Source organism: Nicotiana sylvestris, chromosome 4 (assembly GCF_000393655.2).
Source record: "Nicotiana sylvestris chromosome 4, ASM39365v2, whole genome shotgun sequence".
Lineage (NCBI taxonomy): Eukaryota > Viridiplantae > Streptophyta > Magnoliopsida > Solanales > Solanaceae > Nicotiana > Nicotiana sylvestris.
In genome coordinates, this window is record NC_091060.1 from 167859401 (window position 1) to 167876510 (window position 17110).

At 35.0% G+C, this 17110-nt stretch overlaps 3 protein-coding genes across 3 annotated transcripts; 1 reads left to right on the forward strand and 2 right to left on the reverse strand.

The window, feature by feature from the left end:
• Window positions 1-4567: 4567 nt before the first annotated feature.
• Window positions 4568-5230, forward strand: LOC138890490 (uncharacterized). The gene has a single exon (XM_070173880.1). The coding sequence runs from the start codon at window positions 4568-4570 to the stop codon at window positions 5228-5230; it is 663 nt and encodes a 220-aa protein (XP_070029981.1).
• A 1372-nt stretch (window positions 5231-6602) lies between these two features.
• On the reverse strand, window positions 6603-8810 carry LOC138890491 (uncharacterized). Its single transcript, XM_070173881.1, has 3 exons — window positions 8423-8810; window positions 7088-7638; window positions 6603-6953 (listed from the first exon to the last, which is right to left on the reverse strand). The coding sequence occupies exons 1-3, from the start codon at window positions 8808-8810 to the stop codon at window positions 6603-6605; spliced, it is 1290 nt and encodes a 429-aa protein (XP_070029982.1).
• A 1070-nt stretch (window positions 8811-9880) lies between these two features.
• On the reverse strand, window positions 9881-10762 carry LOC138890492 (uncharacterized). Its single transcript, XM_070173882.1, has one exon. It carries the CDS (start codon window positions 10760-10762, stop codon window positions 9881-9883), a length of 882 nt encoding a protein of 293 aa, XP_070029983.1.
• Window positions 10763-17110: the final 6348 nt, after the last annotated feature.

Below are 17110 nucleotides of genomic sequence, written 5' to 3' on the forward strand. Positions count from 1 at the left end.
TTCTTCATTGTCTTCTTTTCCCTTTCAATTCAATTTTCTTTTTATTTTTCTAAGTTCTTTTAAATTAAAATTAAAAATAAACCTAAAATAATCCCTAATCAAATTATCTTATCAAATTAAATTAATTACTCTGAATAATACTTACTACAAATAATTAAAAACCAAATTAAAAGGAAATCTACCAAAATTTAGAATTAAAATTAAAAAGTGCAAAAATAAACTTTTTTGTGATTTTTCCATTTCTTAAAAAAACAATTAATTTGCTAATTAATCTAACAAAGATAAAATTAGATCATAAATATAAATGCAACATATTTTGTATTTTTCATGAATTACACAAAACTAACATGTGCAGACAAATGCAAACAATTAACAAAAAATGCTACAAAATCTACGAAATTGCGGATAATGGGAAAATTTATTTTGTTTTGAATTTGTGAGACTAATTCATATAGAACAAAAATCACGTGCTCACAGTTATTTTGGTAAAAGTAGAATAACCCTATCTATAAATCTTAATAGTATTCTGATTATTTCACAGCAAGGAGCACAATAAGAAGTTGGTGGGAAAAGGCAATATAAGTAGCACATAAGAAACAGGAAATTTATTTTAGAAGAAATTGAAGAAGAAAAATGGAAAAGTTAAAAAACATAAACTTTCTTACCCAAAAAACGCCGCAAATTCATCACATATGTAAAGAAGAAGATCACAGGAACATTGTATATGTCAGAATGCTTATCTTCAAGGTAAGAGGCAATATCGAAGTCCGCATAATAATACGGACACGTATTTTCCAGAAACGGCTATTCGGTAGATCTATTTCTTTTGTTTAGGTCGTTTTAGTGATTGCATATTTATTCTCTGTTTTTAGTGCCAATGCAGCTGAAGCAGATTTTAGTTTGAAACGGTTCATTAAAGATGCAATGTAATTCTCTGTTTTTAGTGCCATTGCAATTGAAGCAGATTTTGGTTTGAAACGGTTTACGATTCCCTATTATTTTGTAACTATAACCGAAGCTTAATATTATAGATTTAACAATTGAGTTATGATATGAAAATCCAAAAATTCGAAAAAAATAAATAAATACTCATCTTGGCCAAAGAGAGGTGCCATGTAAGCATTCTTTGTCCCTCTTTATATACATATATATATATATATATATATATATATATATATATATATATAGAGAGAGAGAGAGAGAGTGTGAGAGAGAGAGAGATTTTTTATAATAAAGAATAAAGACTCCTAGAAGTAGGAACTCTAAGGCGTAGGTTTCCTGCTTTGAATATTTTTGGTGTTCTTTTCTTTTACAAATATGGTATATCTCATAGTACAAATAAGGAAAATTTAATACATAAAATTTATTTTATTTTAAAGGCTTATATATTAAGAAAATAATTAAATGATTATTTTTAAATATTAAAAAATAATTAAATAATTATTTTATTCAATGTGAACTTTATTTTGAAAGAGTAAAAAAATGCGAAGGACATTTCGCTAAGGGGCTTCGTGCTTTTAATATAATTTAGATAAGAAAAATATAAATACTTTTTTTAAAAATAGAAAATGGATAAAAATGGAAGAAACAAACTAAGATTAATATAAGATTGTTTTTTGGGGACAAAGATTGTTTCAGTTTTGTGGATCACTTAAAATTGAAAATTGAGTCAAACCATTGTTTAACCAAAAATTGGAATTTCGGCCAAAGCTTAGTTTAGAAGAACTCGGGCTACTGATAATCAAATAGAAATAAGAATAATTGATATAAATAACAGCTGAATATAAAGCAAAGTAAATCAGTATATTCCAATAGTATTTCGTGTCCTTACAAATGTTCAGTCTTCTCTTTTTATAGTTATCTCTACGTAATACATTTTTTTTCTCTCATAATAGAGCTATAATGGACAATTAATGGCATTTAATGTAACGTTACAATTGGTAATCATAATTGATTTAATATAGATTCCATAACGTTTTTCATAATTAATGCCAATTAATTATCGATAACACGTATCTATACTGCTTTTTTCTATCCAGGTTCATTCTTCTGTTACGGCTTCCGAATATTAAGAGGTTCGAGCATCTATCCTTTCTGATTTTCTTGGATTTCTGCCCGTGTCTGTTGAAGCTCGTGCCTCTTCATCTATTCTTTGCCAACTATCATTCTTTGACCGGTACATGTGTCATGACGTGTCACCTTATAATTAATTCTATATATGAACTTAATTTTTCCCAATACAGATAATCCCCCCACTTGCCATTTATTCATCAATAAAATATTTGGGAAGTGGATCTCATTAAAGCGAGAATATTAGCCGCCATTAATTCTTCTCTGGAACTGATGCTTTATCTGTCACTTCCATCTAATGTTCGTGACACGTGGCATCCCCTGGTTGGTTCTGCAACTTTTCAGCGCCTTTTAATGCTTTTTTACGGCTTCATAAATTACGAAATGACAGCTTCCATCATGACATTTCCATCATTGCACCTTTTCCTTTGACGGTTGCTTCTGGAGTATAAATATAACTTTTCATCTTTGTATTTCTCATAAAAGGCTTAGAATATTTAATTCTTGTTTTCTTCTTCCTCGTACTATTATGTCTTCTTCAAACCCTAACCCTCGGAGAGTCCCCATCGTTGATAACCTTCCTCTTGCTCCTGTTAGAAGTAGGAGAGTAGGAAGACTTCGCAGTTTAGGATCTTCATCATCACGAGGCTCTTCTTTTCCTTCAACGAGTTCTACTCCACCTTCCAGAACCAGAGGTTCTCATTCCCAAAGGTCTTCATCTAGAAATAAAGAACCCAATAAACCTCTTCGTGAACCTTTGGTAGATGAAATTGTTCTTGCTGAACTGTCTTTTTACAATGATAGAGAGTCCATCAGAAACCAAGTTTCCTCTATGTCTTCATTAGATCGTGCTGATATTTACCCAACTCAGATTACTTTGATTTCTGTGGTTCGTAGAGATTGCCATTGGAGTCATGATTTCCCCATTATAATTCCCAATGCAAACCAAAGAATCACTTCTTACTTGATTGGGTTTTCTTTCGTATATACATACCCTTTTACATTGAATTTCAAGCCTCCTATTGACCCTGTTATCATCGAATTCTGTCGCTTTTTTGACGTTTCCTTAGGACAAATTGGCCCCATCATGTGGAGGGTTGTTGCTTGTTTGAGGCATTTGGCCAACATGGTTGGCTTGCCTTTTACTTTTTTCCATTTAATCCACCTTTATTCTCCCAAACTTTTCTGACATGGAATTTTCACTTTAGTAGCGAGAAGCAAGAGAGTTTTGGTCAGCCCAGAGGACGATAAAGACCGTGGCTAGTATGCCAGGTTTGTTGTTGCCCCCACTATTGGTTTAGTGGGTGAAGAGAATGTTTCATTTCCTGAGAAGTGGAATTTTGCACGTAAGTTTTCTTATTATAACTTTTCTATACCTTTTTCTCAATTTTGATGGTTGTCATTTTAAGTTCCTCTTCTTTTTCAGCAACCATGGGAACTGTTAATGAGATTCCCAATTTCTATGGTTGGGTAGGAAAGTTGTTAAGTGTTGCTCCAATGGAAGGTAAATCCTGGAAAAACCTTTCTCATCGGTTTGGTTGGAAAGTGAAAACTCACGGTAAATGTTTTTTCCCTTATATCCTTCGTATTTCCATTTACTTCTTTCTTTAGAACTTATTTTGATCATTCTTTTTATCAGGATTTCCCATTCGAGGCGTAAGTGCTGAGGCCATCGTAGCTTCTAGAGTTTCTTTGGAAAGAGCCCAAGAGATAATTTTGGGTTCTTTATCGAAAGGAAGGCTACTGTTGTCCAAGATTCTGAAGAAGAGGAATAACAAGATAGGGGTTCTTAGATAAAATAGGCCACGAGCTAGAAGACGTGTCTTTTCAGATGATGAAGCGTCTCCTCCCTGTTCTGTCCCTTTTATCGATCTTGTTGAAGCCACCATGGTGATCTCTGATGATGACACTCCTGCGGTTGCTCGTGATTCTGTCGATCAGCTTTTTGCTCGTGGGTTTGACAATGAAAATTTGGGTCCAGTTTCTAATGAAGTGCCTCTTGTCCTATGCCTGCTCCTGTGACATCTTCTTTACCAGTTGTGACTGCCGCCGTTGCTGCTCCGCCCCAAGCTATTTTGAATCCTTCCGCAGTTCCTCCTATAATTTTTCATCACACAGAGGTTGGTTCCTCAAGTGAAAGTGGAGCTATGAAGCAAGTTATCATCGAGGTTCCTGCCGATGGTAACCTTTTGAGAAAATCAGGTTGGGCTGATGTGTGGTTGAAACCTCTAATTGGTCCAGTTGAAAGATCCAAACTTGAGAGTCACAACTTTTTGACTTGGATGAACGACATAGTGCAGTCATCTTTAAAGGTATCCCTTTTCTTATTTCATTATCCCCTTCTTCTATTAGGGCTCTTGCCTTTCTTTTTCTTTTTCAGATCAATCTAGTTGGCACAGATATGATGAAGAGGGTTTCTCACACGGAGCAGTTAATGCATGAGTATCAAACTGAAGCGGACAACTAGAGAGAACGGTATGATAGTCTTCAAATTGATATGGAAGCATTAGAAGAGAGCAAGTGCACCTTAGAGCAGCAATTGAAGGTTTTGACTTCAGAATTAGCAGTTGAGAAGGCTTCCTCAAATCAAGCTGGTAAGGACAAGAATCTCCTTGAAACATCTTTTTCTAAGCAACTCTCCAAGGCCAGTGAAGAAATCAGAGAACTGAGAGCTCTATTAAGTGAGAAAGAAGTTTATGCTAGTGAACTCGTACAAACACTTACACAGACCCAAGAAGATCTTCGTGAGTCTTCTGATAAGGTCGGTTTATTAGAAAGCTCACTCTCTCATCTGCAAGTTTCTTATAATTCTGCCTTGGCTGAGAATGAAAAGCTTAAAAACAAGATTGATCAATGGGAGAAAGATTATGAGATTCTTGAGGAAAAGACTACAATTGAAGTGAGTTGGGCTATTTTAAATACCCGCCATGATACCCTGGTGGAAGCTAGCCAAGAGGGTTTTAACTTGGATGCTGAGTTAGCTAAGATAAGAGAGACTGTTGAAAAGACTCAACAAGGCCAAGACTTTCCCTCTCCCGTGGCTAATACTCCCGAGCACATTGAAGATGACATGGGTACAGTGAATGTTCCAACTCCTTCAAGCCAACTCGAACCTTCTGTTGCTAGTGATCCTGCTTTAGATCCTTCTTCATCCCCTTAGTGAAAAGTTTATGACATGTTACTTCTCTTTTTTTTCTTTTAGTGGAATGTGGTTTTAACCCTTGGTCCCATTTGGGGGTTTAGTTTTTGGAAATGACAAGTCTCCAGACCTTTTTGGGGCATTTTGTATAAATGACAAATAGTTTATGACTAAGTTCATACTTAGTCTAAACTTTTCAATATTAAGAAGTTTTCTGTTTTGACTTAGTTATTCTGAACTTCTGTTTTGCTCGTTCTTGCCTTTATATTCAAGGACTTGTTAGATAATTCATGGGTTTATACTTTACCCTTTTTTGCATTTTTGTTTCATAAAATACTTTCTTAACTTCATGAATGTTTGAATCAAACATGAATTTTATAAAAGAGGGCCCTTTTATATTCGACACTTAATGAAGAAGACGTCTAGACTTCATAATGGTGTAAATGTACGACAAAGAAATAGGAACACACATGTTTCTTGAAATAACTTTGATAAAGTTTTCATTTGAACTTTGTCAAGTTTAAATAACATCTTACATGTATTTAAATAACTTCTATAATTTTTTCGTAACTGTTTTCTTTACAATAGATTTCAAAAAAGGAAATAAAACCCAAGGTTTTTATTTATAACCTATTTCTATACATTGCCTTTAACCTAGATATCATAAGGTTTTCTTTTGATTGGCTTTATGTTATTGGCTCGTAACTTTGCTCTGCACTTGATTCATTCAATGGGTAGACTTTCGGGCTTTGACTTGAACTTTGATTATTTCTCAGTCTTCTTTGCCTTCTTTATACATATGTCCTATGTATATTATATAGTCCCCCAAGTATTTGAGCTTTGAAGTATGAAATCTCGAGCACTTGATTACTCCTCTCATTCGGTCCTTTTTCTGAAAAGGAAAAAACATATGGGACTCGGAGGTGCGATTATAGATGAAGACTGCTTAACCCGTTTGAATTTCTATCAGAATAGTTGTAACCCTAGATCGGGAATTTATACTTTTCCACGTGTCTTGTAGGTCGTGATTCATCATTTAGTATGGGCTAGCTTTTTGCCTATCATCTAAAATCGTTAGTAAAATTTCAACAATTCAAGAATAAAATTTTAAAATGAGGATACCTGACCGTGGATACTTATTTTCCTTAGAAATAGTATCTCTTCAGATGAATGACATTCCAATGTGAAGGTAATATCTTGCCATCTATTGTTTCCAGCTCGTATGCTCCTTTTCCTGCAATACCGTGAATCTTATAAGGTCATTCCCAAATTGGACTTAACTTTCCCGCATAGCTGCTCTCGTGGGTTGAAAAACCTTCTTGAGTATGAAGTCCCCAATTTTGAAGTATCTTAGGCGAGCTTTCCGATTATAATATCATTCCATGACTTATTTTTATGCTGCCATTCTTATTAATCCAGCTTCCCTTTTTCCTTCAAGTAAATCTAGGTTTATTCGCATTTCTTCTTCATTGGATTCATCAGTCGCTTGTGTATACCTCGTGCTTGGCTCCCCTATCTCAATTGAGATGAGTGTTTCAGCTCCGTACACCAGTGAAAATGGTGTTTCACCCGTACTTATTTTTGTTGTTGTGTGGTACGCCCATAAAACACCAGGTAGCAACTCTGGCCAATTGCCTTTGGATTCTTCCAATCGTTTCTTCAAATTGTTGACAATGACTTTATTCATCGATTCAGCTTGTCCATTACCCACCGGATGGTAAGACATTGAGGTAATCCTTTTGATCTGCCAACTTTAAAAAAATCTCTGATTTGTGCGCCTATAAAATGCGGGCCGTTATCACATACGATTTCCTTTGGTACGCCGAATTGACATATAATATTTCGCCAAATGAAATCTCTGACCTCTTTTTCACGTACCTGTTTAAAAGCACCTGCTTCTACCCATTTAGTAAAGTAATCAGTGAGTACTAGCAGAAATTTTACCTTGCCTTTTGCTTGTGGTAGTAGACCCACAATATCCATTCCCCACTTCATAAAAGGCCACGGTGCAATGAACGGATGTAACAACTCTGCGAGTCTATGCATATTGTTATCGAATCTTTGGCACTTAGCACATTTAGTCACAAAAATTTTCGTTTCTTCTTCCATCTTGGGCCAATAATAGCCGGCTCTAATCATGGTTTTTACTAAAGATCTTCCTCTTGGGTGATTTCTACAATGCACCTCGTGTATTTCTCTCATCACATACTCTGTTTGAGAAGGCCCGAGGCATCTTGCTAAAGGACCACCGAACATTTTACGATAAAGATTGCCTTGTTTTAAACAATACCGAGCGGCCTTTTTACGAAGCGTGTGAGGCCTTTTCTTATCTTTAGGGACGGTTCCATACTGCAAAAAAGTGACAATCTCGTTCCTCCAATCCCAGGTTAAGTTATTGAAATTTACCTCGTTCTTGTCATGATCAAGTACTGAATGAAACAAATGAATTACAAAAGCATTTTCGTTACTCGATACATCTGCCGCAGATGCGAGATTAGCTAAGGCGTCCACCTCGACATTTTCCTCTCTTGGTATCTACACAACTTTCCAGGTTTGGAATTTCCTAACCAGATCTCATGCCTTCTCTAAGTATTGATGCATTCGTGCTTCCCTAACTGTATAAGTCCCCAACATTTGATTAACTACGAGTTGCGAATCGTTTTTGATTACGATATGCTCTATTCCAAGTTCGCGTGCCAGTTCTAAACCTGCAATCACAGCTTCATACTCTACCTCATTGTTAGTTATAGGATGACATTTTATGGATTGTCGTATGGTTTCACCCGTAGGTGGTACCAAAACAATTCCTAGACCTGCCCCTTTCACATTTGATGAGCCATCAGTAAATAAGGTTCAAGTTCCTGGATTAGACCCTTGAATACTTGTAATTTTTTTTCTGCTTCTAGTTGCATCCCTTGGCTAAATCGGCTAAAAAATCTGCTAACACCTGTGATTTTATTGCAGCTCTAGGTTGATATGTGATGACATATTCACTTAATTCTAGGCCCACTTGGCTAACCTACCTGATAACTCATGTTTGTGTAATATATTACGCAGTGGAAGTAGTTACTATATAGATAGGGTGGCATTGAAAATAAGGCCTTAGCTTTATAGATGGTATGATTAATGCAAGTGCAAGTTTTTCTAGCTGAGGCTACCGTGTCTCAGCATCTAATAATGACTTGATAACATAATAAATTGGAGACTGTTTACCTTGGTCTTCACGAACTAAGACAGCACTCACCGCTACTTCTAAAACAGCTGGGTAGATAAGCAACCTTTCCCCATCTTTTGGTTTTGCGAGCAACGATGGATTTGACAGGTATACCTTCAAGTTTTTGAGCGCTTGTTGACATTCCTCAGACCATTCGAACTGATCTTGCTTTTTAAGAGCTGAAAAGAACTTAAAGTATTTTTCTGATGATTTGGAAATAAATCTTCCCAAGGCTGCAATTCTTCCCGTCAGTCTCTGTACCTCTTTCTTACTTGTAAGCATATCAGGTATTTCCTTAATGGCTTTAATCTGCGCGGAATTTACCTCAATGTCACGGTTAGAAACAAGAAAATCCAAAAATTTACCTGATGAAACGCCAAATGCCATTTCTCAGGATTTAGCTTCATATTGAATTTTCGTAAGATCTGAAATGTATCAGTCAGGTGCTGTATATGATTCCCTGATTGTTGAGATTTGACAAGCATATCACCTATGTAGACTTTCATAGTTTTTCCTAAATGTTCTTGGAACATTTTGGTCACCAATCTTTGATACGTGGCACCAGCATTTTTTAGGCCAAATGGCATTAATTTGTAACAGTAAGTCTCCCTGTCTGTTATAAATGAAGTTTTTTCCTCATCTAGGGGATCCATTTTGATTTGATTATACTCTGAATATGCATCTAAAAAGCTTAACAATTCATGTCTTGCAGTAGCATCAATTAGTTGATCTATATGTGGTAACGGAAAAGAATCTTTAAGACAAGCTTTGTTAAGGTCGGTATAATCTACACAAACTTGCCATTTACTATTCTTTTTTGGTACTACTACAGTATTAGCTAATCAATTAGGATACTTTACCTCACGGATAGACCCAATTTTTAAAAGTTTTTGGACCTCATCTTGAATCACCTGATTTTTGAAAAATCCCTGCCTTCTCTTCTTTTGTTTGATAGGTGGATACGATGGATCTTCATTTAACTTGTGAGTCATTACTTCCGGGGGTATTCTTGTCATATCAGAATGGGACCAGGCAAAGCAATCCACGTTAGTTTTCAAAAATTCAATCAACTTGCCTTCCATTTCGTGGCTTAAGTTGGCCCAATGTAGACTTTCTTTTCAGGACATTGTGTGAATAGTTCTAAAGCCTCCAACTCTTCAATCGTCGTTTTGATATTTTTATTTTCTTCCGGTTCTTGGATGGAATCGGGCCTTGAGTCACATCTGTTCGCTCATGTTCAGTTGAGGCTTGTGTCATAGTATCCTCAACTGGATTCTATAATTGCTACTTTTCTTCATTTTTGTGCTTGAATCTGCTACAAAGTTGATGCTCCTGGATGTCTGTTGATCCCCACGGATTTGGCGTATTCCCCATAGTGATGCGAATTTAATAACTTGATGTAAGGTAGACGGCACAACATCCATTTTGTGAATCCACGGTCCTCCGAGAATCATATTTTAAGCCATTTCCATCTCTACCACCTGAAATTTTGTATCTCTGACAACTCCTACTGCGAATGTTATAAGTACTACTTCCCCTTTTGTCACGGCGCTTGAATTATCAAAGCCAGATAAAGTATGTGCCTTGGGTACTAGCTTATCTTCAGCTTGCATCTCGTTTAATACTCTTAGCAAAATGATGTTCACGGAACTACTTGGATCAATCAAAACTCGTTTCACATTAGTATCATGTACAAGTATAGATATTACCGGTGCATTGTTGTGTGGAGTTAACACGCCGTCCGTATCTGCATCATCAAATGTAATACTTTCTTCCTCCAAAACATGTCGTACCCGCTTTCCATGTGTAATTGTAACTTTTGAAATTTTCTTGGTTGTCATATATGTCATGCCGTTAATTTCTTCTCCCCCGCTTATAACGTTAATGGTCCTTTTTGGAAAAGGAGGTTTAGGGGGCTCCTGCCTGTTCTTCATGTATTCTTGCTTACCTTTCTCACTAAATAGCTCGGTAAGATATCTTTGCTTTAATAAATGGTCTACTTCACCCCGTAACAATCTACAATCTGTCGTTTTATGACCATGATCGTTATAAAATTTGCACCAGTGATCAGGATTACGACTATTTGGATTTGATCTTATTTTCTTTGGCCACCGCAACTTATCACTCATGCTTCTTAATACTGCTACTAACTCTGAAGTGCTGACATTAAAATTGTAACCACCAAATCTTGCCTTTAAGTTTCTATCATCATCTCGCGTCTCTCGTGCGTTTCGATCTTTTCCAAACCTTGATGATGAACCTGACTCTCTATCTCTCGATCTATGATCATACCTTGAATTGTCCTGCTTTGAACGCGAGTCTCTTCCTGCTGGGCCCATGTAGGGTTCATATCTATTTTTACCAAACCTTTTTTCGATTTCAGCACGTCTCGAACTCACCTTCTCCTCTTTTTAAGACCGGGAGATCATATCTTCTTCTATCCTGAGCTTCGTGTTGTATCTGTTGTAAACATCATTCCAGGTTGTTGCTGGAAATTCACGTAGACTTTCCTTGAATCGTCTCGTGGCTTCCGAGTTTTTCTCATTAAAATTACTGGCAAAAGCCATAGCTGCCCAGTTATCAGGTACGCGTGGTAACATCATCCTTTCACGTTGGAATCTATCTACGAAATCTCTAAGCAGCTCGGAATCTCCTTGATTTATTTTGAAAATATCTTCTATTCTTTTTTCAACTTTTTGAGCTCCCGAATGCACTTTGATAAATGAATCTGCAAGCTCAGCAAAAGAATTTATAGAATTTTCGGGTAAGAGAGAATACTATATTAATGCTCCCTTGGTGAGTGTTTCCCCGAATTTCTTGACCAATACTGATTCAGTTTCTTGTTTGGTTAAGTCGTTTCCCTTCACACCATTGTGAACGCAGTCACGTGGTCTCGTGGATCAGTTGTGCCATATATTTTGGAATATCGGGCATCTTGAACTTCTTCGAAATCGGCACAGGAGCAGCACTGGGCTTCCAAGGTTGTTATAAATATTTATCCATATCTATTCCCTTGATTACGGGCGGTACTCCAGATATTTGCTCTATGCGATCGCTTTGCTCCTTGAGTTGTTTCTGCAAGGTTAATACTAAATTTTGTAAATCAGAATTAACTATGTTACCTGGCTCACCATCACGAGACTCGCTGGGAGTTCCACCACTGCCTGAATTAACGAGCCCAGAACGCTGGTTTTCCAAAGTATTGTGATTCCGAGTTGGTGTTGGTGGTGCAACCGGTAACTGGATGGTAAAAGCCCGGAGAGTATTATTGACTTGTTGAGCAATTAATTTCTTCAGAGCATCGTCAAGTGCTTGTTCGTTCGCAACTCTGTCATTTTGATTTGCTTCAGATCCGTTTTGGTTCGCAACTCTGTTATTTGCTTCAGAGCCATCTGGAGTCCCCTCTCGTGACTTTCGCTGAGAATCATGCGGCGAAGGAGGTGGGGTCCTGTCATCCGCATCATTTACTTGATGTTGTGGATCTTGGAGTGGTAAATTGTGTTGATTATTGTCGTTGACATTCGACATGGTTGTTTTTTATGAAAGAATTGATTAAGAAAGCAAACGATTATCAGATTTCCGGTAACAGAACCAATTTGTTTAACCAAAAATTGGGATTTCGGCCAAAGCTTATTTTAGAAGAACTTGGGCTACTGATAATCAAATAGAAATAAGAATAATTGATATAAATAACAGCTGAATATACAGCAAAGTAAATCAGTATATTCCAATAGTATTTCGTGTCCTTACAAATGTTCAGTCTTCTCCTTTTATGGCTATCTCTACGTAATACGTTTTGTTCTCTCATAATAGAGACATAATCGGCAATTAATGGCATTTAAGTAACGTTACAATTGGTAATCATATTGATTTAATATAGATTCCATAACGTTTTCCATAATTAATGCCAATTAATTATCGATAACACGTATCTATACCGCTTTTTGCTATCCAGGTTCATTCTTCTGTTACGGCTTCCGAATATTAAGAGGTTCGAGCATCTATCCTTTCTGATTTTCTTAGATCTCTGCCCGCGTCTGTTGAAGCTCGTACCTATTCATCTATTATTTGCCAACTGTCATCCTTTGACTGGTACACGTGTCATGACGTGTCACTTTATAATAATTTTTCCCAATACAACCATTTCACTCACAACAACAACAACAACAACCCAGTATAATCCCACTTAGTGGGGTCTGGGGAGGGTAGTGTGTACCCAGACCTTACCCCTACCCTGGGGTAGAGAGGCTGTTTCCAAATAGACCCCCGGCATCGTTCCCTCCAAGAACTTCCCACCTTGCTCTCGGGGAGACGTCCATGGAAAATACGGAATCTTTGTTAGCGAAACTTGACGCATTCTTTTCTTTATTTTCTATCAGTAACTCAGAATAGAATAATCTTCGTTTCTAGAAAAGGAAAAGAATAAATAAAGAAATAATTGAATGTGCACTTTCGATTCATTATATAAAATGATAAAGGTTATTTTCTTCTCCTCCAAAAAATTCCAATTTTTCTGTTAGGATGTCTTCTTCCAATTGGCAAATTTTGTCCAATGCTATTACACCTACTTTATTAACACTACATATTCTACTTCTGGGCCCCATTGTCTTTATTTCTTCCCTTTATCTCCTCAGAAACAACAAGTGGATGTTTCAGGAGACAGTCTAGTAGGGCTGTGCATTTGGATCGGATATCCGAAATTCGATCCGATCCACTCTATTTCGGATTTTCGGATTTCAAATTTCGGATTTTCGGATTGGATACGGATTGTGTTTTATGAAATTTCGGATTGGATTCGGATTGGTATGATTTTAATCCGATCCGATCCGATATCCGAAATTATATGTACCTATATAAATACACACTAAAATTTTAGGGTTATGCTTATTCATTTTTCACACACCCCCTCACTCACTTAGATTTTTCCGCCTCTCTTGCACCTCTCTTCTCTTCAGTGAAGACTAAAAGAGTCTCAATGACTCAAACTTCCGATTTTACTTTGATTTTATGTCTCTTTCTTCCGCCTCTCTTCTCTTCTCTTCTGTCTTTTATGTCTATTTCATGTTCTATTCTTCAACTTTTGATTTTATTTTGATTTTTTTGTTTGTTTTGGTAGATGGAAGATGAGATAGAGACACCGAATGAACTTTAAATTGTTGAAAAATTTTGTGACAATCCGATCCGACAATCCGAAAAATTATCTGATCCAAAGTTTAAAATCCGATCCAATCCAATGTTAATTCGGATCGGATTCGGATTGCCCTTTTCAGAATCCGAAATCTGAAATCCGAATCCGAAATAGGCTAAATCCGATCCAATCCGATCCGTGCACAGCCCTACAGTTTAGTGGCAAAAGTATCACATTTTGAATTTCCGTGCATGAGAGTGGAAAAGAACGAAAATTAATTTTTTATTTTATTTGTTAAAAGTTTGCTACAAAAATGATCTTGTCATTTCAAATGTAATATATATGCCTCCCACCCCCAAAGATGTGGTGAAGTAGATGTGACTGTCCTTCCCTTAATCAGAGGTTTTGAGGTTGAGTATGAAAAAATAGTTGGTAGGGAGCCTTCAATGGGACCCTATGCGGCACAAATCCGAATATAATTGTACTTCAATCCTAATACTGAACACCAGATGGGAAACCAATATATCTTTCTTCCTTATATGGTGATTTAAAATGATTAGTATAAATAAAATATGCCAACTGGAGATCCATGGGAGGCATATATATATTTCTTCCTTATTTTTTTTTTAAAAAAGGTCTAAATTTTCTCTTGAACTTTGTGAAATTAGTCATCAATCCTCTCCTTTATTTTATTTTATTTTATCTTTATCTAAGTAGGAAATCAATTTAATATAAAAGCATATTATTTGCATTGTATGACCCTTTTGAGGCGATTCTTTAAATTCTATTTTTATAAACTGAGTGGATTAAAATTAGCTTCTAAAAGTAGTTGCATGAACTTTTTTTATAATAAAAATTTAGTTCACCAGACTAACTAGGATGATATTCAAATATTCAACCTATTTAGAAAACATTTTCCCTACATAGGTAGGGGGGATACAACATTAGTGAAATGTCTTCATCTACAACCACTTGGGTTAACCTTTTCTGCCATTTGTGAATTACTTTAAAGTTTTCTTTTTCAAATATTTTTTTGTTGATAGAGTTGGCCTTGAATAGGGAAGGGAAGTATATAGAAATTAATAATGGAAAATGTTTCAAGCCATAAAATTTGTAGTAGTATTTCATTATTTCAAATAATGAAATTGATTATATACAACTTTAATATTCTTTTCCAACTTCAAATACTCTTCTTTTCAGCTTCTAACTAAATAAAAAAAATTGAAGTAACAACATTTTCTTAATTTGAAAAAAAAAGGAAAAAAAAATGAATAGTAACTGTATTAAATATGCAAATATTTTCCCTTTTCACTTCTAACAACTCTTATGACCAAACTTGAAGGAATAGGCCATATGTACGGAAAAAACACAGTCAAGGAAAGGGGGACCCTTAGTTATTTAATGTGTTTTTTTAACTTTCCCATAAAGTTGTGGAAATTATTTACTAGTTTAAATTAAAAGGCAGTATGATATGGGCTTTAGACAACGAACTTGACTTTGAATAGTAATTCTATTCTTTAAACAGTAAGAAAATAAAAAATAAAATATGATTCTGTTTCTGGACTTTTCTTTCTAATTCATGAAATATTCTCTAATTTCAAAAGAGAAAAAAACAAAAAAGTATTTACCAAAATACAATTTTTACTTTGGAATAGATTACTACTCCGATCGATAACTCCCTCATTACAAACTAGCGTATGTCCACAATAAACTCCATTATTCAGATTTTAAATTAATTAATCAACTAATTACGATATTTTTTTTACATTACTCTCGACCTACCGCAATCCTTCTCATTTATCATGCTTAATACTCCACCAATTATGCTTTGAAATGTTCATATGGGCAAATTTTAGGAACCACATAGAAACTAAAATGTGATCGATCTAATCAAAAGTTTATAATAAGACAGGATATACAACTCCTCCATTAAGTGTAGGATTCGAATATTAGTATATATCACTTAGCACCTTTCCATATTCTTCCTTTTTTTCTTAATAAAAAAGAAAAGAAAAAAGAATAAAACAACTAGGCCCAACGTGGAGTATTAGGTGAGTATTTTATGGAACAAAAAGTAATACTATAAATTAATTGGAGCAACAGCAAGTTGTACTTCCATAAATGCTATAAATATCATTATTATAGCATTTAAGACTTTTCTTTACCTCCCACCCTAAATATTGCAATATTACTAGAAGATTTATGTGGCACGAAAAGATTTCAAGCATCTTCATTTTAGAACTTCAATAAATTTTCAAAGTATATGGCCTGAAACCACTTATTTTACATTGAAAATTACAGAAATCCTACTAAGTTAAAAAATTGAACCATCAAATATTTTAATGGAGTAGTAATATTTCGTCATCCATAACCATAACCATAGATAGGGGTGTCAATGGATATTCGAAAATCGACTAAACCGACCGAACCGTACCGCGCCGAATCGATTTTTAGGTTTCTTTTTAAGAAACCGTAGGTTTTTATATAAATCTATAACCGCATCGATAATTAGGGTAGATTTTTTATTTGATAAAAATAAACCGAAAAAATACCGAACCGTACCAAATAAATTTTACATGTAGAAAATATATTTATTTAGTAATTTTAAAAGTAATAATGCATTAAATTTTCTTTGGGCCTTGGAATTATGAAAACTATTACAAGCCAACAAGTAATTAAACTCAAAATACTAATTCCTAAAACCTATTATTCTACTTCTGCTTAAACTAAGTTATTTCAAGTATCTTTATTAGCAAGACCAAAATATTCTAGCGATTATGAGTAGCAAACTACAATGTATTGAATATGTTTCCTTTCATATAATTTGGATTTATCTTTTTGAATATTTAATCTTCTATAGACTTTATTCTCGAGTCCCAACTTGGTATATCTTTCAACTCGTGTGATTTATATTTTCTTTGCCTTTGTTTGATTTCTTTTACGCTGTTGTAGAATAGTTGATGGATCTATACTCTAGTCATCTCTTCTTCTTTTTTTAATTCATCTCCCTTTAAACAGTAAAAATGTCTAGAGAATTTTGCTAAGTCCTATAAAAGAACGTATGTTGTTGCATTCTACTTCTACTGGTGAATTTTACATGATATAAAAAAAATACCGAAAATTAACCAAACCGTACCGATACCGAAGAGAAACCGACATGATTGGGACGGTTTCGAAAAGTCTAATTTTGGTAATACATAATAGAATAACCGAAAAATTGGTATGGTACAAATTTTATAAAACAACCGGTCGAACCGAACCATTGACACCCCTAACCATAGATCATAGGTTCGAGCCAGAAAGCACTTTACCTTCAAAGTGTATTTTCCTGGCAGTAGGACACAAATTAAAATTAATCGAGCCCCAAGTGGATACTGAATGAAAAAAAAGAGTAAGCTTAAAAAATATTAGTTCATCCGTTTCAATTTATGTGAATCTATTTTATTTTTAATCTGTCAAAAAGAATAATTACTTTCCATATTTGAATAATTTACTTTTATATAATGACTTATAACTATACAAAATACATATACTTTATTTTATATTAAAATATATTTGT